Source organism: Loxodonta africana, chromosome 12 (assembly GCF_030014295.1).
Source record: "Loxodonta africana isolate mLoxAfr1 chromosome 12, mLoxAfr1.hap2, whole genome shotgun sequence".
NCBI lineage: Eukaryota > Metazoa > Chordata > Mammalia > Proboscidea > Elephantidae > Loxodonta > Loxodonta africana.
Window position 1 is genome coordinate 43,790,629 of NC_087353.1, and position 23,850 is coordinate 43,814,478.

General features: G+C 36.3%; 1 protein-coding gene across 1 annotated transcript in view; it reads left to right on the top strand.

Annotated features, from left to right (window-relative positions):
- Positions 1-23,850, top strand: part of PPP1CB (protein phosphatase 1 catalytic subunit beta) — a 47,626-nt gene that overhangs the window by 19,625 nt on the left and 4,151 nt on the right. The window contains exons 2-7 of the mRNA XM_003411952.4: positions 7,379-7,510; positions 9,005-9,235; positions 11,166-11,270; positions 15,964-16,035; positions 19,128-19,279; positions 22,056-22,190. Coding sequence (XP_003412000.2) covers positions 7,379-7,510; positions 9,005-9,235; positions 11,166-11,270; positions 15,964-16,035; positions 19,128-19,279; positions 22,056-22,190 — 827 coding nt within the window. The remainder of the gene's footprint in view (positions 1-7,378; positions 7,511-9,004; positions 9,236-11,165; positions 11,271-15,963; positions 16,036-19,127; positions 19,280-22,055; positions 22,191-23,850) is intronic.

The window sequence follows — 23,850 nt, forward strand, 5'->3', positions numbered from 1 at the left end:
CGATTCCGACTCAGAGCAACTCTATAGAGCCTAAAAAATTGTGAGCAAAATACTAGCAAATTGAATCTTGAAATATATAAGAGAAATAGTAAATGATAAATTGGTAGGGTTTATTTCAGCAATGCAAGGTTAACTTAACGTTCAAACATCAGTCCTTTTAAGTCAGATACAAAGTAAAAGAAAAAACATGATTATTTCAGTTTTAAAATGTATTCGATAAATTTAAACACCTCTTCACGATAAAAGTTGTTAGCAAACTAGAACTAGAAGCAAAGTTTCTTAAGATGACAGCCAAACCCATTGTCATCAGTTCCAACTCATAGGAACCCTGTAGGACAGAGTAGAACTGCCCATAGGGTGTCCAAGGCTGTAATCTTTACAGGGAAACCCTGGTGGCATAGTGGTTAAGTAGTATGTCTGCTAATCACGAGGTCAGTGGTTCAGATCCACCAGGTGCTCCTTGGAAACTCTGTGAGGCAGTTCTACCCTGTCCTGTAGGGTCGCTATGAGTCAGAATCGAATGGACGGCAGTGGGTTTGGTTTTGAGTTAATCTTTACAGAAGCGGACTACCACATTTCTGCAGATAGTGCTTAACCACTGCACCACTAGGGCTCCTTAAGATAACAACATGTGTGTACAAAACTATAGTTTTTATACTTAATAGTCAAATATCGAATGTTTTTTTCCTCTGAGTTCAGGAACAAGGCACAGAATTTCACTAGCTCCGTTTTTATTCAACATTATTCTGGAGGTTTTCGTGAATTCACTGAGGAAGAAAGAAAAATAAAAGTGTACGTTTATTTATAAACTGTCATTCTGTGGATGATACGATTGTATATTTAGAAAATCAAAAGAATCATCAGACTATTAGATTAGAATACAAAGTCTGTATACAACAGTCAGTTATAATTCTGTATACTAACATCAAACAGAAACCGAAATCTTAAACCACAATAGCAAAAAAAATCAATTTGATGAGAAATGTGCCATACCAAAAACTATAAAACATTGCTGAGAGAAATCATTGACAACGTGAGTAAAAGGAGAGAGATCATGAGTTGGAAGACTCAAAATTAAGATGTCCATTCTCCCTAGACTTAAATCCTGTCACCATTAAAATCGCAGCTCTGTGTGCATGCGTGTGTATGTGCGTGTGCATGTGTGTTTGTGTTTTTAAATAGCCAGTTTTAAAATATTCAAAAACTCAAAGGGCCTAGATTAGCCAAGGCAATCTTAAAGAGCAAAACTGGGGTGCTTACGCTGCCAGGTACCAAGACTTAATATAAAGCTACAGCAGTCAAGACAGTGTGGTATTGATGTGAAAAATAGACCAGTAGAGAAGGGAGTGTATAGAGAGTCCAGATTTAGACCAACTTGTTTATTGTCTCATCTTCTACAAAGCTGCCACTGCAGTTTAGCAGGGAAAGGACAGTCTTTACAATAAATGTTGCTGCGTTAATTGTATAAACCAGTTGCCGTCAAGTCGATCCCAGATATCTGTGGATATAAATGAAACTTGACCTTTACCTCAAACCTTAAACAAATTTAATTGGAGATGGACTGTAGCATGAAATGGGAGGAGGGGGCTAAAACTATAGAGCACCTAGAAGGAAACATAACGGAATATCCTTAGGAAAGACAAGGATTTCTTGAACAAGATCTAAAAAACACTAACCAAAAAAAAAAAAATTGATTAAATTGGAGCTTGCTTAAAAAAAGGAGTTCTTTCTGTTCACTGAAAGACAGCATTAAGAGGGAAAAGACAAGGCAAAAATGGGGAGAAGATATTTGCAAAACATGTATCCAACAAAGGACTCATCTGTACTATGAGTATAAAGAACTACAAATCAGTAAGAAAAAGACAATTCGGTTTTAAAGAATGGGCAAAGGGAACTTATCAAAAAAAGATATCTGAATACTCCATTAAGCATATAATAAGGTACTCAACATTACTTACCAGGAAAATGCAAATTAAAATCTCAGTGACTGTCACTACACACCCAACAAAATAGCCAAAATTAAAGGGACTGATAATATCTAGTGTTAGCAGAGATGTAGAGCAACATCATTGGTGGGATTATAAATTGGTATAACCACTTTGGGAAATAATTTGGCAGCATCTACTAAAGCTAAACTTGATAAAGCTAAGCCTTCCCTATGACTCAGCAGTTCCACTCTTAGGTATATACTCCAGAGAAATGTGCATGAATAATAGCCTCAAACTAGAAATAACCCAAATACCCATCAACAGCATTAAAAAAAAATTAGAGGGATAAAAATACTGTGGTATATTTGTGCAGGAATAGTTCAAATGGTTGCTACGTGTAATAACATGGATGCATTTCACAGATCCAGGAGCAAAAGAATACCTACTGTATTATTCTATTTGTCTAAAATTCAAAATTGATCATTCTTAATTTGTAGTGAAAAGAAGTAAGAATAGCTAACAACTGTTCACTTCTTAGGGCACAAGGTACCTACCCTTTTGCACTTCTGAAGTGTTCTATATCCTGATCTGGGGAGTTACTCATGTGTATACATTGTTGAAAATTCAAAAGTTATGCATTTGAGATTAATGTACTTACGTATGTAATGCCTCAAATTTTCTTAAAGTAGTAATAGTACAGTATCATTCCATCTGGTGGCGTAGTGGTTAAGTGCTGCAGCTGCTAACCAAGAGGTCAGCAGTTCGAATCCACCAGGTGCTCCTTGGAAACTCTATGGGGCAGTTCTACTCTGTTCTACAGGGTTGCTATGAGTCAGAATCAACTCGACAGCATTGGGTTTGGTTTTGGTTTGGTTATTCCATCCTACTTCAAAAATGCAAATGTGCATCAGGAATAAACCAAACCTGTTGCCGTCGAGTTGATTCCAACTCATAGCGACCCTATGGGACGGAGTAGAACTGCCCCATAGAGTTTCTAAGGAACACCTTGTGGATTCTAACTGCTGACCTTTTGGTTAGCAGATGTAGCTCTTAACCACTATGACACCAGGGTTTCCGCATCAGGAATAGGTAATTTAAAATTATTATATGCTGAAATATTTTCCTTCTGGCAAAAAAATTTTAAGTGGTAAAGTGGAGAGAAGGTTAGAGTACTTGGGTTCTGAGTACGCTGCTGCTTTTCACTCCCTGCGGTCTTGTAAAACCTGGGTACATGTGATCTTGTGTAAGTTATTTAATCTTTTTATTATTGTACAGTGGGGATAATAATTTCCCCTTCTAGTACCAGAGATCATCAAAAGGATTAAATGAGATGATGGATGTAAAATTGCTTTGCACCTAGTGAAGTATGCAGATTTATAGTGTTTTCATAATCCACTGAGACACTTAATGTCTAGGCTCACATACCCCCAAATACTGGAATCCTTGTGGAGATTGTCATCATGACTGAGTTACCATATGTAGCAGGTTGCCCCAATCTCTTCCTTTTTGCAGATGACTCTGAGAAATTGAAAGTGCTCTTGGAGACAACCGGAAATGTTCTGAGCCATCTACCCTGTTCTCCCAAACATTGGGCTAATTCCTTCCTGAGATTTGCCAGAGGCTTAACCTATGGAAGAACCTTTTGTTTGTCTGCATTTCGTCAACTGTTTCATTGATTATGAAATGAACCAGTGCCACTAAGGGGGAAAGATACTGCCATTTAGTTGTAAAAAGCTGTTGATTACAAGTTATCTCTTAGTTTCAGAGATATTTATTGGGGGAAGAATGTGCATCTTAGAACAGTGAAATACCAGATGTTTTTCCACAGGGTGATCTTACTATTTTGGTAAATTTTTAGTTTCTGTGGGTTAGTATGACTTCTAAGTTGAATCATTTTATAGCTCTGTAAAGATGTTAGTTTTAAGTGTACCTCAGTGTAACCTAAATTACTCACTTGGGAGGCCAAGGAGAGGCATATAATTTACAGAGAAAACAAAATGTATATGCAGTAAAATATTTATCATTGTATTTTGAACACTTCAAATTCACACATTAAAGTCACCCATGCTAGTTTTTTTACTTACCTAATGACTGCCATCAAATTACAGTTAAATTTTTAGTAACCGAAACAGTGTTTTATTACTATAGGATCACGAACAAATTGTGAACATTTTTATAAGAACCGAAAGTGTTTTGACCCTGATGGACCACTAATATATTGTAACTTCTCAAGTATTTGTTGAATTAATAAATTTTCCGAATAATCACTTCAAGCTGTAAGTACTTATCATCTGAAAGCAACCAAAGATTTTTAATCCTTCAAAGTGAATTTTTTTTTCCCTTAAATTAAAACATAGACCTTTGCCTCATTGATGAGAGGACTTTTTTTTCTTCAGTTTTTATTTTTTTATAATTTTCATCTAATTAGTATTGGCTTGTTTTTTATCCTTTTTTTTTTTTAATTTTTATTGTGCTTTAAGTTAAAGTATACAAATCAAGTCAGTCTCTGACACAAAAACTTATACCTTGTTACATAGTCCCAGTTGCTCTCCCCCTAATGAGACAGCCCGCTCCCTCCCTCCACTCTCTCTTTTCATGTCCATTTCGCCAGCATTTAACCCCCTCCACCCTCTCATCTCCCCTCCAGGGAGGAGATGCCAACATAGTCTCAAGTGTCCACCTGATCCGAGAAGCTCAGTCCTCACCAGCATCCCTCTCCAACCCACTGTCCACTCCAATCCCTGTCTGAAGAGTGGGCTTCGGGAATGGTTCCTGTCCTGGGCCAACAGAAGGTCTGGGGGCCGTGACCACGGGGGTCCTTCTAGTCTCAGTAAGACCATTACATCTGGTCTTTCTATGAGAATTTGGGGTCTGCATCCCACTGCTTTTCTGTTCCCTCAGGGGTTCTCTGTGAGAGAACTATATGTTTTAGTCATCATTTCCCAAGTTGAAAACTGATGACAAGATTAAAAATTGTTCCTGTTACGGGGAAATGAAGCTGAGTTAGCATTCCAGTTATTTAATGAAAGATATAGTTAGATATAGAGTCCCTGGGTGGTGCAAAAGGTTAACACCCTCAACTGCTAGCTGAAAGCTTGGAGGTTCCAGTCTACCTACAGGTACCTGAGAAGAAAGGCCTGGCAATCTACTTTTGAAAAATTATGGAACACAGTTGTACCCTGACACATACGGGGTTGCCATGAATCTGAACTGACTCAAAGGCATCTGAATTTTTTGTTTTGGGGGGGTTTTGTTTTTTGTCCTTTTCAGTCTTAGGAAAACCCAAATGTGCATCAGGAATAAGTAATTGATAGTTTGAGTGCTAATAACTAATTTAGAAGGGGTGTTTAAGTTCCCATAACAAAAGCAGTTTCATTGATCATTATTCTTTTGAGTTCCAGGCATGGTTTTATTAACTGGCATACTAACTAATGCACATTTGAACACTGTCCCTGTCTCCTCTTTGTTACTTTGTTACAAGTATAATCATGCAAATTAGTGAGTATTCAAAACCTAAGGCAAATCAGGCATTAGTTTTTAAAGTAACTTTAGTTAATGCTTTTCATTTTCCGTAGAAGACAATTTTATGGGCATTTGTGTTCATATCTGCTTATTACAGGCAGATAACTTCGCTCCAGATATAAGGAAGCAGTGGTGAATATTTGAGGGATTTACATTAATGGGATACCCTGGTGGCATAGTGTTCAAGTGCTACAGCTGCTAACCAAGTGGGCGGCAGTTCAGATCTGCCAGGCGCTCCTTGGAAACTCTGTGGGGCAGTTCTACTCTGTCCTATAGGGTCGCTGTGAGTCGGACTCGACGGCAGTGGGTTTGGTTTTGTTTTATAGATGGATTAACTTTCGTAAATGGGAGCCTGGCTCTTTTTTTTTTTTAAAGCCTGTCTGGTTGACCTGACATCATAACAATTTTTAGGAAGAAGCGTATGGACTTTGTTGTACAAATTAGACACGGGAAGTAGTCAAAGCATATAGAAATATAGTCTCTTTTTTTTTTCCAATGCATTTTCAGTTACGATTAAGTGGGAACTAGCAGTATATTTAAAGATTAAAGAGAAAGAGCCAGTGGAGAAGATAAAGATGTAAGAGGAAATGATTACAAGTTCAGTCCTATAGGACAAGTAAGACACTCTCCTCCCATACATCATTCTACCTTACTTCATCCCACACTGAAAGTTACTGAAGAGCCATATTATTTTATGGATTTTATAGGTCATTCGTGTTAAAAAAAAAAAAAAAAGATTTACACCATCTATATAACCTGTTTAAAAAAAAAACTCACTGCCATCGAGTCAATTCTGACTCATAGCAGCCCTATAGAGTTTTTTATACAGTGCCCTATTATGAACATAATAGTGCATTAAATATAATATAAAAGCACCTAGCACCTTTTTAACGTTTGTTTTGATCAGAAAATGGAGGTTATGGTTGCTAAAATTCTTGGTACTGCTAATACTATTTCAGTGAAGTACCACCTACTGACAGCTACTTATTAACCTCCCTTTTTTCGTAGCCACTGGTTCTTAGTGATGTTGATCTGGCCTTCTGCTAGATGGAGGACTTGCTATGCTGAGAGAGTAGGCCAGATCCTTAAGGATGCCGCCCTTGGAGACATTTCAGATTTGATGGGCTCCTAGGCCTCAAGTTGGCTACTGGAGAGCAAAGAAGAGGGCTGCATTTTGGTGGCAGCAGGCTTGAGAAGTATCATCAGGAACCAGCAGCGGTAGAGAAAGAGAAGCCAAAGATCATAGAAAAACCTCACTGTTAGCCATAGCACACAGCAAAGCATCTGGTAGTTTGCTGCCTGTGTGACTTTTCTGATCTTTAAAAATATGACTCTTTTTTTAAGAACTATTATTTTACAGATAAATTCTAGAAAACTGACCATCTTGGTTATCTAGTGCAGCTATAACAGAAATACCACAAGTGGATGGTGTTAACAAACAGAAATTTATTCTCTCACAGTCTAGGTGGCTAGAAGTCCGAATTCAGGGTGGCAGCCCCAGGGGAAGACTTTCTCTCTGTGTCAGTTCTGGAGGAAGGTCTTTGTCCTTAATCATCCTCAGTCGAGGAGCTTCTCAGTGCAGGGACCCCAGGTCCAAAGGACACACTATTCTCCTGGCTCCTGTTTCTTGGTAGTATGAGGCCCCAATGTCTCTCTGCTAGTTTTTCTCTTTTATATCTCAAAAGAAATTGACCCAAGACACAACTTAATCTTGTAGATTGAGTCCTGCCTCATTAACATAACTGCCTCTGATTCTGCCTCATTATCATCATAGAAGTAGGATTTACAACACATAGGAAAGTCACATTAGATGACAGATAAAGTGGTGAACAGTCGCATGATACTGAGAATCATGGACTAGCCAAGTTGACACACATCTGGGGGGGACACAATTCATAACGCTGACCATTTTACTCATTGTTTTTCAGTACGAGGATGTCGTCCAGGAAAGATTGTGCAGATGACTGAAGCAGAAGTTCGGGGCTTATGTATCAAGTCTCGGGAGATCTTTCTCAGCCAGCCTATTCTTTTAGAATTGGAAGCACCACTGAAAATTTGTGGTATGTAAATGAATAAAGTTGAAAGCAATCCATTTTGAATGACTTAGGTTTTTCTTCCCATATTTACATTGAGGATAACCTGAAGAAAAAAAAAATTTTATTTGTGTAAAGGAGAAGATTGATAGGTTTTATTACATAAAATTATATTAGAGTTGAAACTTTCATTAGAATGACAAGTGACAGACAAGAAGAAAATATTTGCTGTATATACAAGATTGCTATTCACAATATATAGAGTTCTTAGAAATACATAAGAAAAAGACATTACATCACTTTGCAATTTGTATTTGTTCTTTTAAGTCTTACCATGTCTTTTGGCCAAAAGCAAGAACTTGTGACCTTAAGTTGATGGATCCTTGGAATCAGCCAGAGGATTGTCGTAGAGAAAGTAGCATTTTTTTTAAGTTCACATAAAACAGCAAAAAGTATGGTATAAATACTGTATCATACTGGGTTTTGGTTTGATAATGCAGGTATTTTTTGTAGTGTCTATTAATGTTTATAACAGCTTTTAAAACAGCTTTTGCTCAATCAAGGATTATTTGCAAAGGTTTTTTTTTACTGCATGTTTCTTAATGATCCACATTCACAGCATGAAACCTGCAGGTGCTTAGCATGCTCTTTGAATACTTTTTATTCTCTTTCTTCATGTGCTGTATTACAGCATGAGCTTGGTGCTCCTTAGTACAGTGCCCAGGAAATAAGAGATATTAGCTGAGTAAATATTGGTTGAATGAATGAATAAACTAACTCAGATTATCACCTTTAAGAGGTTTGAACTTTTGTGGAAATGATCAGTCCATTCTGTGACTTTAAATGAAGCAAATGTAAGATCACTTGTAGGTGATCTTAAAAATAAAACGATTCAAAGCCTTGGCAGGGTACTCTTTAAAATACTTTAATAAAGAAATAACTTTAATGCAATCGTAATTATTTATACTACATTTTTCTAAGTTCTTGTTATTTGTCTTGTATTTAATATAACAAAGATGACCTAAGTTAAATTATTAGAGAATAACAGTATTAGTTGTCTATTGTTGCATAGCAAACTACCTCAGAACTTTATGACTTAAAACATCATTTGTCTGTTGTATCACAGTTTCTGTGGGTCAGGAATTTGGGTGCAGCTTAGTTGGGTCCTCAGGTTCTCTCACAAGGCTCCAGTCAAAGTATCAGCTGGCTACAGTCATCTCAAGGGTCCTCTAGGGAAGGATTCAGTTCTTTGGCACATGGGCTTCTCTATATACCAGCTGACAACATGGCAGCAGGCTTCACCAGAGCAAGCCTGTTAGCAGTACAGAAGTAACAGCCTTGTTAACCTTATTTCAGGAGTGACAACCCGTCAGTTTTGCCATGTTCTAGAAGCAAGTCACTAGGTCCAGTCCACACTCACGGGGAGGACATTACACAAGGGCATGAACATTGGAAACCATTTCATAAAAGCTACCTGCCACAGTAACCAAATTTTCTAAAACTAACTTTTTCCATTTTTAGGAGATATTCATGGACAGTATACAGATTTACTGCGATTATTTGAATATGGAGGTTTCCCACCAGAAGCCAACTATCTTTTCTTAGGAGATTATGTGGACAGAGGAAAGCAGTCTTTGGAAACCATTTGTTTGCTTTTGGCTTATAAAATCAAATATCCAGAGAACTTCTTTCTCCTAAGAGGAAACCATGAGTGTGCTAGCATCAATCGCATTTATGGATTCTATGATGAATGTAAGTAAAAATAAAAACTTAGAAAAGTAGTTAATGGGAAAATTCCCTAATAATTTTCCGGTTCAAAAGAGTTTCTTCAATTCACAGTTTTTCAACATATGATCTGTTAAACATAGGACAAGGAACAGAGCCTTTTGTGGACAAAAAAAAAAAAAATTTGAGAAATATGTTACTAATTAGTTCCTTGAGATCTCTCTGGTCATATTATTTCAGGTTGAATAAAGCTTATTCGGCTGAAACTGCTGCCCTCTTTTAATTAGTTTACATAGCAAAATATTCTGGTGAAGCAGAGGTCAATAAAGACAGTGGCCTCTGGTTTTATAGTATCCATTAAGGTTTTAGCTCTCAACATTCTTAGGATATGACAGGAACCCTTATCAACCCCGTGTCGTACAAACTATTGAGAAGTTCTGTCAAACTATTTAAAGTTGAAATGTATTCTCTACAAATCTAGAGAAACAAGGTTATTGCGTATTTTGAGATATTTTATTGTACTTTCACCAGTAAGAAATCACTCATTTGCTGTTTATAGCAGTAGCATTGCCTTGGTCTTTTGGGCTTGCTAGGTAGAATATGGGAGTGAGCATATATTTGGCTAATTACAACTAAGAATTAATTTGCCAGTGATTTGAATTACAGTGAATTTATTCTTACTTAATACTGAATTTCCCCATTAGAACAAGCTTTTTGCTTTTTTCCCATCTTTCTATGTTGAATAGTGCTATTTAAACTGTGAAGTATCTCCCTGATCCATATAATCATTTATTTGACAACTGAGGACGTGGTATATGGTAGGCACTGTTCTAAACGCCAGGAATGCAACAGTGCATCCAATGGTTTCTGTTCATACGCAGCTTATACGCCAATTGAATGATTCTGTATTTGATTTTATATTGCACATTTATTTCTGATGTGTAGTGTTTGAATCAGACCAGTTAAGAGGAAGAGAGTTGTAGTATGTCAAATTATAACCATCTTCCTAAAGCTGCATCAGAAATAGAGATATATCCTTAAAGGATGAAATAAATAGGCTTGAATAGTTACCTTCCTTGAGGGTAAAACTGACATCAAATGAAATCATATATATGAGAACAGTTTGTCAACCCTGCTTTGAGTTGTACTTACTGAGAGGCAGGCTATGGCATAGAAAATTAGTACTTGTATCTTTCATCCTCCCCTGGGTTACTTACTGCAAAGTATTGCCAACTTCAGGAAAATCAAGCAACTCTAAAAAGGTGAATGTACACTTGAGGCTGTCTTTGTTGTGCCTGTTTATGCCAAAGTACAGGAAAATTATATCCTTTGTGTCTCCCTTTATACTTGCTCTAGTGCCAAGTTATGATTCATTCCAAGGTGAATACCAGTTAAACACTGGGAAATTCTCTTTTCTTGGCAGTAAGTTTACACTGTTACTCAGTGTATTAATGTCAAATAGACAGTTTCCAGAGGCACCCCTTTCACTTCTGTCCACTCGTTTAGCTAGGTATTTACCTAGTATATGTATTAAAGAGAAAAAATAATAGCCTATTAAACTATTTCAGAATTGCTATGTTATAGTGATCTTAAAAGACAAAATTGATGTTTTTGTTTCATAAAACGCCTAGCACAACCTTTGGAAGTCTTTAAACTTTACCGAACATGCTGAATGTTTATTTATATTTATTACTTTTTAAAAGGTATAGAAGTAACACTTATTCACTATAGGAAAAAAAAAAAAACAGTACTAGATAAGCATAAAGAACAAAATTAAAATTTTTCGTAATCTGGTGACTTTCAAATAACTATCGAGGGGAGTTTTAGATTTTTTAGATTTAGTCATGCCATAATATATAGGTAGATTAATATATTGATGTTTATATATAGGTTTTTTTGAGTTTTTTTATATAGGTTGTTATTTCATATTTATTTTACCTGCTTATTCTTTTTACAGGCAAACGAAGGTTTAATATTAAATTGTGGAAGACCTTCACCGATTGTTTTAACTGTCTGCCTATAGCAGCCATTGTGGATGAGAAGATCTTCTGCTGTCATGGAGGTAGACTAGTAAATTTGCTTTATGGGTTTTTCTTACTGTTCATCCACTATTTAGAAAGCATCTATAATAACTAAGATTCTGTAGGAAAAAAAGTAGTTCTTGTGTGAAAACTCAAAGTATTGAAACCATTTTAAACATAGCTAAAGTCTCTTTTAGTAAATAGAAGTTTATGATTATTCCTCAATATGAAAACTCACCTTTAAAGAATTTCACATATAAAGAGGATAAGTAGACTTTTGTTTGAAAAAATGTCTTTCCTTTTTCTGTTTTGTCTCAAGTCTTGACAGAAAGATACCCCTGCCATTAGTAAAAATGAGAGGATCATTATCTTCCTTCCTATATGAAATACCTTTCATTGGAATCCAAGTTGAATTGAGCTTAATATTCACACATGCTGAGTTCTAAGCTTGACATTTCTGCTTTAGTCCTAAAAATAATTTTTTTCACTAAATTTTGTACAGCAAAACATATACCAATTCAACAGTTTCTACATGTACAATTTAATGGCATTGATTGCATTCTTCAAGTTGTGCGACCATTCTCACCTTCCTTTTCTGATTTGTTCCTCCCTCATTAACGTAAGCTCACTGAGGTTATGGTTCCTGTCTGATCTTTTGAGTTGTTGTTGTCAGTCTTTTTTTTACTATTTAACTAAGCTAAACTATTGTTCAGGGTTTAAGATGACTTCAGGGGATATTTTTGGTTTAAGATTTAAAGATTATCTCAGAGCAGTAGTTGCAGGGGTTCATCCACACTCCATGGCTCCAGAAAGTCTGTAGTCCATGAGAATTTGAAATTCCGTTCTGCATTCTCCCCCTTTTGATCAGGATTGTACTGTGGAATCTTTGATCAAAATATTCACTATCCACCAGACAGAGTCAGCACAACTAGATGATACCTGGCTACTACCATCAACTGCTGTGACAGGGATCACAATAGAGGGTCCTGGACCAGTCTAGAAAAAAATAAAATTCTAACTCAACAGCAACAAAAAAACTCATGTTCATTGCAGCATTGTTCACAGTAGCAAAAAAGATGGACACAACCTAGGTGCCCATCAACAGATGAATGGGTAAACAAACTGGCACGTACACACAATGGAGTATTATGCAATGGTAAAGTACGATGAATCTGAAGCATCTCATAACATAGATGAATCTGGAGGACATTACGCTGAGTGAAATAAATCAATCACAAAAGAACAAGTACTGTATGAGACCACGACTGTACTGAAAAGGTTTACACACAGAAAGAATCTTTCACGGTTATGAGGGAAGGGAGGTATAGGGATGGAAAAACACTGAATAGACAATAGATAAGGGTAAGACAGTACACAATACTGGGGAAGCCAGCACAACTTGTGCAAGACAAGGTCATGGAAGCTCCACAGACACATCCAAACTCCCTGAGGTACTGAATTGCTGGGCTGAGGGCTGTGGAAACCATGGTCTTGGGGAACATCCAGCTCAAGTGGCATAACATAGTTTACAAAGAAAATGTTCTACATTCTACTTTGGTGAGTAGCGTCTGGGGTTTTAAAAGCCTGTGAGTGGCCATCTAGGATACTACTGGTCTAACCACTTTGGGAGCAAGGAAGAATGAAGAAAATTAAAGTTATAAAGGAAAGATTAGTTCAAAGGACTAATGGACCGCATCTACCACAGCCTCCACCAGACTGAGTCCAGTACAACGAGGTGATACCTGACTACTACCACTGACTGCTCTGACAGGGATTACAAGAGGGTCCCGGACAGAGTTGGAGAAAAACACAGAACAAAATTCTAACTCAAAAAGAAAGACCAAACTTGCTGGCCTGACAGAGACTAGAAAAACCCTGAGAGTACAGCCCCCAGACACCCTTTCAGCTCAATAATGAACTCACTCCTGAGGTTCAGCCTTCAACCAAAGATTGGACAGGCCCATAAAACAAAACGAGACTGAAGGTGCATACCACCTCTGGGGCAAGGGCTAGAAGGCAGGAGGGGACAAGAAAGCTGATAATAGGGAACCTAAGTTTGAGAAAGAGTGTTGACATGCCGTGGGGTTGTTAACCAGTGTCGTAAAACAATATGTGTACTAACTTTAATGAGAGACTAGTTCTGTAAACCTTCATCTAAAGTACAATAAAAATAAAAGACCAGACTTACTGGTCTGACAGAGGCTGGAGAAACCCCAAGAGTGTGGTCCCCGGATACCTTTTAACTCAGTAATGAAGTCACTCCTGAGGTTCACCCTTCAGCCAAAGATTAGACAGGCCCATAAGACAAAACAAGACTAAGTGGACACACTAGCCCAGGGGCAAGGGCGAGAAGGCGGGAGGGGAGAAGAAAGCTGATAATGGGGAACCCAAGGTCAAGAAGGGGAGCGTGTTGACGTGTCCGGGGGGTGTCAGCCAGTGTCACAAAACAATATGTGTATTGTTCAATGAGAAACTAATTTGCACTGTAAACCTTCATCTAAAGTACAGTAAAAAAAAAAAATTCAGTAATGATAGCGGGGAACCATGCAGTTCTTCTGGTCTCATGGCAGAGGAGGCAGTTTTTCACGGAAACAGTTAGCCACACATTCCATATCTTCCTCCTGTTCTTGACTTCTTCCTCTTTTGCTCCAGGTGAATAGAGACCAGTTATAGTTATTTGAATGTCCTCTTGCAAGCTTTTAAGACCCTAGGCACTATGGAGGGAGAACAGAAGCACTAAACACATTATGAGGCCAATTAACTAAGATGTCCCGTGAAACTATACCTCCAAACCAAGGAACCAAATCCCACAAGGTTTTTGATTGTAGTATTAATACATGAACAGCCTCAGTAGCTATTTTTTCTCTTCTTTTTTTTTGTCATTGTTGTGAGTATATTTACCACACAGCTTTCGCCAGTTAAACTTCTTATGGGTATACAACTTGTTGACGGCAGTTATAATAATCGCCTATGCAGCCCTACCCTTAATCAATGCGATTTTTCCATCACCGTTAACCCCCCTTTTCCCTCTCCCTCCTGCCGCTGGTAACCAGTAATAAACTTTGGTCTCTATACATTTGCGTTTTCTTGTCTACATAAGTGAGGTCATACAATATTTGTCCTTTTGTGATTAGTTTATTTCACTCAGCATAATGTCTTCCAGCTGCATCCGTATTGTAGCATGTATCAAGACTTCATTTCTCCTGGCTGAGCAATATTTCATTGTTTGTATCACATTTTGTTTATCCATTCCTCAGTTGATGGGCTAAAAATAATTTTTTTGATAGAATGGTGTTATTCCATAAGACCTGTGAAATAAGTTTGAATATGTGAAAGTTCATTTGAAAAATTGACATATGTGCTTAGCGCTTAACTAGATGCCGTGAAAATATATGGATAGTGTATGACCTGGTTGTCTTGAAGAATTTAAAGACCTATTGATAAAGTTTGTTTTTGCAACAAATGTTGAGTATTAAAGGGAATTTAATTCATAACCGATAAACTATTGATCAGAAGGAGAAACAAGAAGAGCACACAAAAACTTTGCAGTCCTTAAAGTGGCGCATAAATATATATTTAAATAATATTATGCATTAATATATTTCTCTCTGGTAGGCAAACCAAGTATCACCACAAGGAATGAGGCTCAATAGTCAGTTCCATACTGCTGCATTTCCATTCTTAGCTATACAAATGTGTAAGAGCTACAATTCCTTAAACATTTAGTGTCTCCTGGAAAACGTTCTTCCACTAATACAGTGAATTATGTTCTGTCAGAGAATAAACCACTTATACCTAATGCCTAGACAAGTACATCTAAGTGTTCATCTTCAGTTCCTCCTGCACAGTAAAAAAAAAAAAAGGGGGCAACGAATTTTCTTACACTATTCTCATTAAATTACTTCCTTAATAAAAAACCCAGTGTAGTTATTAAACCATTCAGCAAACTCCTTTGCACAGTGTTCATATTTCTCTATAATCTGATCCCATTCATCACCAGAAGAACTGCATGGTTCCCAGCTATCATTACACATTTGTATAGCTAAGAATAGAAATGCAGCAGTATGGAATTGACTATTGAGCATTATTCCTTATGGTGATACTTGGTTTGCCTACCAGAGAGAAATATATTAATACATAATATTTAAATATAAGTATATATTTATGTACCACTTTAAAAAATTGCAGAGTATTTTCATGTGCTTTTTCTTGTTTCTCCTCCTGATCAGCAGTTTGTCGGTATGAACACCATGAGCACGTTGGAGTGGGATGTGGGACGGAGGTCTGAGGGACAGAGTAACTTGGAAATAAAGCTTTAAGATTAGGTGGTAAGGAAGAAGTGATAGGAAGAGTGGTGGAATTAACGTTCTTAGGAAGGTCAGGGGATGGTTGGGAGGAAAGAGGACTGGTGGGACTTATTTACTTGGGAAATCTTTTGAAATAGAGGGAAGTTTCATTTCCCTGGTAAGAAGAAGTGGAGAATAATACCTAATCATAATATTCTGTTATATCAAACTGGGATTCAAAATAACTCAGTGTGTTGACCTTTAAGATAACATTAAAAGGAACACTTTCTACTCTGTCCTATAGGGTCACTGAGTCAGAATCCACTCGATGGCAACAAGTTTTTTAAGTAACTTTAATTTCAAGTAATTAATCAACTTTGATTAAATGCTTTTTTATTGGCCAGTTAAGATTTTTTTAGGTGTCATCACTGTGTCTTTTTATTAATAGGACTGTCACCAGACCTGCAGTCTATGGAGCAGATTCGGAGAATCATGAGACCCACTGATGTCCCTGATACAGGTAGATATGTGGAGAAGTCGGATTAATTGTTTTTCATGAAATGCTGGCATATTTGACCCTTTGAACCTGATTATATCTAGTGAAAGTAAGATTGGTTTATATAATAAATAATAGAGCTTTTTATAGTCAGTAAACTAGAAGTTAACTTTAGTAATATAAAACATTTCACTTTGAACTAATCATTTCCCAAAGTGAAGAACTTTAAAATTTTATATTACAGTACCATAATATGGTTCTGCCAGAGTTGTTTTAGCACAAAAGATCTTGCTATTGATTCCTCTTAATTCCTTATCTCTAAATTCCTTCATTTGAGTCTGCATTGGTTAATCAAAAGTTTTTCATAATTAAAATAATTCTTTCCGTCTTAGCTGATGATATATTTACCTTTTTAATTGTCTAGTAGTTTTCTCAGAGGAGCCTTGGTGGCACAATGGTTAAATGCTCAGCTGCTAACCGAAACGTCAGCTGTTCAAACCCATTAGCCACTCTGTGGGAGAAAGATGTGGCTTCCATAGAGATTTACAACCTTGGAAGCCCTATGGGGCGATTCTGCTCTGTCCTGTAGGGTGGCTGTGAGTCAGAATCAACTCAACAGCAATAGGTTTTGCGATTTTGGTACTAAGTTTTCTGTTATTTTCTGCATTATCAATATTTTAAATTTTTAGAGCTCTTAAGGCTCTACAGAAATGTGTTGTGAAAACACATCTGGACATTCAGAATAATTCTTAGATAAGAAAAAAAAAAAAAAACAAATTCCAGTTGGAATAAAATACCATTGGTTAATAAATGAGCCTAGTATAATTTCATAAATAAATAATCACTGTTACCACTTACCCATTCTGTTGTCTTTAAAATGTTTGAAATTACTCATATTTGGGTACCAGTATATGTACTGAAACGATCTCTGATGGCTCAGTGACTAAGCACTCAGCTGCTAAACCAGCGTCAGTGGTCCAGACCCACCAATGGCTCCATGGAAGAGATGTGGCAGTCTGCTCCCATAAAGATTACAGCCTTGGAAACCCTATGGGGGCAGTTCTTCTTTGTCCTATAGGGTCGATTCTGACTCATGGCAACCCGATAGGACAAGGCTGTAATTATATAGTATATATTTCACTAACCCTAATGGGAACTATTTAATATTAAAATTCTATTTTTTAAGTAAAGTATAATGTATGTATTTCAAGTCATTACATCTTTAGGGTTTATAGTTCATATATAAATCTTAAGTTTTAAGGGTGACACTTTATTCTTTTTAGCAGAAGTTATTAAGATGCTAAAAATTATTTTGAACTTTGATGTTCTCTGTATTTCAAAAATGTAATTTTATATGGCGGTTAATTAGGAATTAAAATTATTCTGAGGTTCTTATCTTGAATCCGTTAAGATTGAAGAATTCTAGATCGTTGTTGCTCTTAGTATTTGACTTTTCATGCCTTTGGACTGTTATATTTTCCAGATAATTCCTAAAGCAACTAAATTCTGGTTGTACTCGATTTTATTTTCTCACCAAAATTATATATTTTCATACAGTGGCTTTCCGTCACTGGAATCTATGGAAATATAGTATGAGCATTATAGTGTGTGTTTGTGTGTGTATGTTAAAGAATCAGCTTAAATATCATACCCCAAAAAACCCAGTGCTATGATATTTAAGCTGATTCTTTAACGTACACACATAGCAGACGTTCTTAAATATCAATAATAGAAATTAAGACTATCTTGTCAGCAATTCTGCAGTGTTTTAAACAATTCCCTTAGAACAACAAGCTATATTATGACTCAAAATAAAGATCTCCTTTCCTGGTAAGCTACATTATAAGGTTAATGAGTTACAAAAAAAAAAATCTTAACATTGCCTCATTCTATAAAGAATATATGCTACTGATTTCTTACTGTCCTTCCATATTGCCATCTCAACCTCCACTCTCACCTCCCTCTTAATCTCACTGTAGTTTGACTTTTACCCTCTCTGTTCCCCTCAGCCATCAAGAAGCTGCATTTATTAAGCCGATGATCTACTATTAGTGGCACATTTTTGGTCCTTGTTCTGTACCCACTCGTTTATGACACTTGAAACTATTAACAATTTCCTACTTCTAGAAAATTCTCTCTCTTCTATTCTGATTTCTTTCATTTTAACCATTTCTTCTCAATATTTTTTGTTCATCCTTCCTCCCTTGTCTGCCCATTGAATGTTTGGATTTCCCAGAGTTCATTTACTGGTCTTCTCACTATATATTCCCAAGGTGGCCTAAGTCCCTCCTAAAATTTCCACGGCTATTAGTATGATGAAATTCATAGATAAGTATTTCCAGCCTTGATTTAATATTTTCCCAAAGGATTACCAAAGCCAGGGATCTCAGTTGATTCTGTCATTCCTCGTGTGCTTTTAAAATCCTCTAGGCCTCAGTAGAAAATGTTTTTCATCCTCAAATTGATCTGTAGATCAAATGGAATGCCAGTGAAATCCCAGCTGGGTTTTTCATGGACTTAGGCAAGCTGATTTGGAAGTTTATGTGGAAGAGGAAAGGATCAAAAATAACCAAGATAATCCTGAAGGAGAAAAAAATTAAATGGTGATACTAGTCCTGCCAGATATAAAGACTTGTTTAAAAATTCTAGCATGTAAGACTGTGTTATTGGCTCGGGGATAGATAAAATATGCTAATGGAAGAGATTACACAGCCGGAAACAGTGTAGATCGCTGTAGGGAAAGGGTAGGCTGTTCGGGAAATGCTGCTTGATCGGTTGGTTTTCCATATGGAGAAACTATACACACAAGAAGAACAGCCTTTTTCAAGTACCTTGTTATGCTCAAAAGTGGGCCATATAAAGATTTTCTGTATATGGAAAGGGCTGGGAAGTACCTCCGGAAGACGCCAGGCAAGATTCCATTCGTGTGGTTGCTTTAACAAAGAGTGAAGAACTCTCAGTAGGCTGGGATACTGGAGAGCAAGTGATTGTCATTACATAAAGGGAAGAATGAGTAAGAGGGCAGGAAAAGAAATGAAAAGTGATGTAGATATACTTTGTGTTGTAAATTTGGGGGGACTTTTTTGTTTTTATTGCTGTATTTTTGTTCCTTGAAGGTTTGCTATGTGATTTGCTGTGGTCTGACCCAGATAAGGATGTGCAAGGCTGGGGAGAAAATGATCGTGGTGTTTCCTTCACTTTTGGAGCTGACGTTGTCAGTAAATTTCTGAACCGTCATGATTTGGACTTGATTTGTCGAGCTCATCAGGTATGAAATATAAAACTATTAGATATTTTAGTATCTGTAAACTTCTTCATACCAAGTCTTCTCATTTTGTTTTTGGGGAAACTCAGATCCAAGAAAGTTAAATTGACTTTTATAAGGTAAGCAGTAGGAGAGGCAGATCCAATACCTAGATCTCACAATTAATACTCTAGTGATTTGTTCATTTTTTTTACTGTATAGGAAGAAATACTTCAAAAGAACCTATTTTAGCAATACATTGTAATCCTGACACATCTTTTCAATGCTTTCCTGAAACTTTCTAGACAATATTTCGTCCATTTTGATCTGATCTTTGAATATGTAGTATAGAAAAACAAGCAAATTAATTTATGTGGACTTTGGACTTTGGTAAGAACAGAAAAGACATTTTTACAACAGCTGAGGAAATTTGATTATAATTGGGTGTTAAATACCAAGGAATTATTGTTCCAGCCATGATAATAGTATTATTGTTCTGTGAGAAAAATGTTTACATTTTTTTCAGGAATACATTCTCAGGATTGTAGAGGTGAAATAGCATGTTTGGAATTTGCTTTAAAATTTGTCAGAGTGGAAAAAAAAAAAGGATGGAGGGGAGTGGAAGGATAAATTAAACAAAGCAAAATCCCTATAGTTACTGAATCAGGGTGGTGAATAAATGGGAGTTTTTTGAAGTCTTCTCTGACTTTTGTGGATCGTTGAAATTTTTTATTATAAAAACATACGTACAGTTTAGGTAGTTATTTAAATGTCCTCCTCCACCAGTAGATTGTGTGGTCTTTAAGGAGAGGATTGATGGTGATTTGAATACCATTAACGGTTACTGAGGTATTATAGCATGCAGTCACTCACTGTTGAATAAATGAATGAATAAACCAAAGCTTATTTTAACAGTTCTTCAGTACCTTTTTTTTTTTTTTTTTTTTTTGGTTTTCAGTATCTTCAGCATATCAAGCCCTCATGCTCACTATAACCTAACTGTTACAAGATGCATTGAATGAAAGGCATTCTTTAAAATTTTTTTTTTGGACATGTAACTTAATTTGAGACTACTAAAAGTATTTGACGTCTGTAAATATAATACTTTTTCAGATTCCTTGTTATTTGTTACAGAAAAATTAAGTATATGCTGTTACAAAATATTTCCCTGTTCTCTCGGGCTTTACTCCCCGTGACACTTGACTGCCTCTACTTGTTTGTCTGGTTCTGTGTAATAAGAATGACTCACTTCTCATTATCTGCATGGGCTGCATATCCCATGTCTCTTTCTGAGCAGAATTTCCTAGTCGTTTCGTTGAAATGACGTCATGTCTCCAAATCCTTTGCTTTGACCTTTTAGTCAGTAAATCTTTGTTTTTATGACTTTGATAATTAAGGCTTTTACTAAATGACAGGGCAGGGTTGCTAATTTCCTAGCTGAAATACCCACTGATGTCAGTTTTTTAAACTGTAGATCTCAATTCACTTGTCGTCTTAAAGTTGAGGCTAATTTAAATTAAAAAAAATTAGCTCACACAGTCTTTCCAGAAACTTGCAAAATCTATCCTGCTTATTTTCAAAGTGTGTGTTACCTCTAACATTGAGAGGCTTACAGTGAGAAACAACATAACCTATGAATATTTCCATTAAAAAAAAAAAAAAGTTCATATAATAAATGTGTGAAAGAAAGAACAAACTAAGAAACATGTACCGGATGTCAAGCACTGTACTGAGGCCGGAGATAGATATGGTCGTAGTCTAATTGTACCATGTGTTTACTTGTAAGAGAAGCATATATCTGCTACTGAGGATAAGCGTTATCCAACAATGTAAATTATTTTGGAGGTGCTTTCTTGTGTTAACAAGTGTCATAGGATAATTTTGTTTATCAGCCAGAACCACTGGTGGAATTTATTCCGACTCATGGTGACTCTGTGTGTGTCAGAGTAGGACTGTGCTCCGTAGGATTTTTGATGACTGATTTTTGCAAAGTAGATCACCAGGTCTTTCTTCTGAGGTGCCTATGGGTAGACTTGAACCTCCAACCTTTTGGTTAGTAGTTGATGTTTTAACTGTTTGCGCCACCCAGGAACTCCAGATCCCTAAAATAGACTTCCAAAACTGATCTTGCCTATCGCAAATAAATAAAAAATATCATTTATATATCATTAGCTGTCTCTCACATTTATAGAGCTGAGAAACATAATTTAACGTACTCGGAAATTTGCATCAGACTGTACAAATCATATTAAGTAATTAAGGAAAATAATTATATACATATAAAACTTTATAGGCAGCTAATTTTAAGGAGCAAAATCTGTAAGTTAAGCTAAATTTAGTAATGTTTTCAGTGCATAACCATATAATACAGAAAATTAGAAGATGGAACAAGAAAAAAAGGCTTTTGGGAAAAGTCTTACCTTTAATCGTCTGGTTACTGTGCACTGAACGAAGCATTGATGCATCATAAAGAAGTACATTGTGTCCTACCTCCCTGCAGACACTGTACCAATAGCATATTTGTTTTTATTTCATGGGGAGCCTTGAAAATGGTATGATTTTTAAACCTTTCAGTAATAATGAGTATTGTTATTTCATTTAAGGTAAATTTCTTGCCATTATAGAAAAGGTACACCAATTTTAATATTCTAAGCAAAGCTTAAGAATAAAAATCACAGTTGCCAAAACATGTTGTTTTGTTTTGTTAATCTTTGCCATGTTAATCTCAGTTAGTATGGATGGTTGAAAATTACCATAAATAAGTTTCAGTGTGTTTTTCTTTCGACATTTCTTGTGACAGGTGGTTGAAGATGGATATGAGTTTTTTGCTAAACGACAATTAGTAACCCTATTTTCAGCCCCAAATTACTGTGGCGAGTTTGATAATGCTGGTGGGATGATGAGTGTGGATGAAACTTTGATGTGTTCATTTCAGGTATGATGAAAATATACATTTATAATGACTGTCAATCTAATTAAAACTACTGTCAGAAGGATTTTTCTTTTAGATTTGTAATCTTTCCTTGATCGAGTATAGGAAATAGATTTTATTCAGAAGTGATTCTCACTCATAGACTATTACAGATTTCTGTTTTCAGTCACTGAAGTTCCAGTCTTTATGAAATGTATCAAATATGAGGGTTTTAGGAAATCTGAGTAATATCAGTTCATCTTTGATTCAGATGTTCTACATTGTTAAATTTCTGTATGACCCGTGGGTTAGTGGCTTACATGTTAAAAATGTGAGTACAATCAACGACTTAATGTTTTGTTTTCGTTTGCAGCGTGAATGGGTAGGAGAGATATTGGAGAGGAAGAATTACAAACTCAGATGAGAATAAAGTAGAATAAGAGAAAAACTTCCCATATAATCTTAAAGTGCCCATTTATAAACATAGAAAAAGTTACATTTTCAAAGGAGGCCAGCTCTAGGTTTAATGTGTTGCTTACGAGTCAGTTTTATTTATTGAACAAAAATACTTCAATACTTTGTTTCTGCAAAGGTTATTTTATGTCCTTGACAAGCATACAACTGTATTTCTGTTTTTAAAAGTAGAGGGGCTTTTCTGATCCCTCTGTCCCTTTATTGTATATTACACCATTTCCATCAGCTACTACAACTGAATGGTAAGTGGTTGACTTCTCATTTCCAATTTAAAGATCATCACCAGGCCCCGTCCTTTGACAGTTGCCATATGGAGTTGGATTAATATTCTTTTCCCTGAGGCGCTGTGATGCTCTGAATAGTTCTAAGAAATAGTCCACAGGTCTTTTGTATTTGGGACATGTTTTTCTAGTAAAATTTTAAAATTTCTTATCTAAAATGTGGGTTAAAGCTCTGTACACCCACCAGCATTACTATAATAGAAAAACTCAGACAATAACAAGTGTGTTAGGATTAGAAGAGATTGAAACCCGAATATGTTGCTGGTAGGAATGTAAAGCAGTGTGGCAACTTTGGACAACAGTTTCGTAGTTCCTCAGATGTTAAGCATAGAATTACTGTACAATCTAGCAATTCTTCTAGGTATCCACCTAAGGGAAATGAAAACTTTTATGTCCACACAAAAACTTAGATACAAATATTCTTAGCAGCATCGTTTTTCTAGTCAAAAAGTGGAAACAACCTAAATGTCCATCAACTGATGAATGATGTATAATCCAATAATCAAACGAAGTATACTGCTACATGCTACATTAATAAGCCTCAGAACCATTGTGCTAAATGAAAGAAGACAGTTGCTTCATGAAGACCATATATGATTCCATTTATATGAAATGGGTAGATTAGGCAAATCAGTAGGAAAAAAAGTAGGTTGGGGATTGTAAGGAGGCGAAGGGTGGGAATGAGGAATGACTGCTAATGGGTACAAAGTTTCTTTTCGGGGTGATGAAATTCTCTCAGATTAGATTATTGTAGTCATTGTACACCTCTATGTTGTTATATGCTGTCAAGTCTATTCTGACTCATATTGACCCCATGTGACACAGTAGAACTGCCCCATGGGGTTTTCTTGCCTGTAGTCTTTATGGAAGCAGATTACCAGGTCTCTTTCCCACAGAGCCACTGGGTGGGTTCTAACCACCAGCCTTTT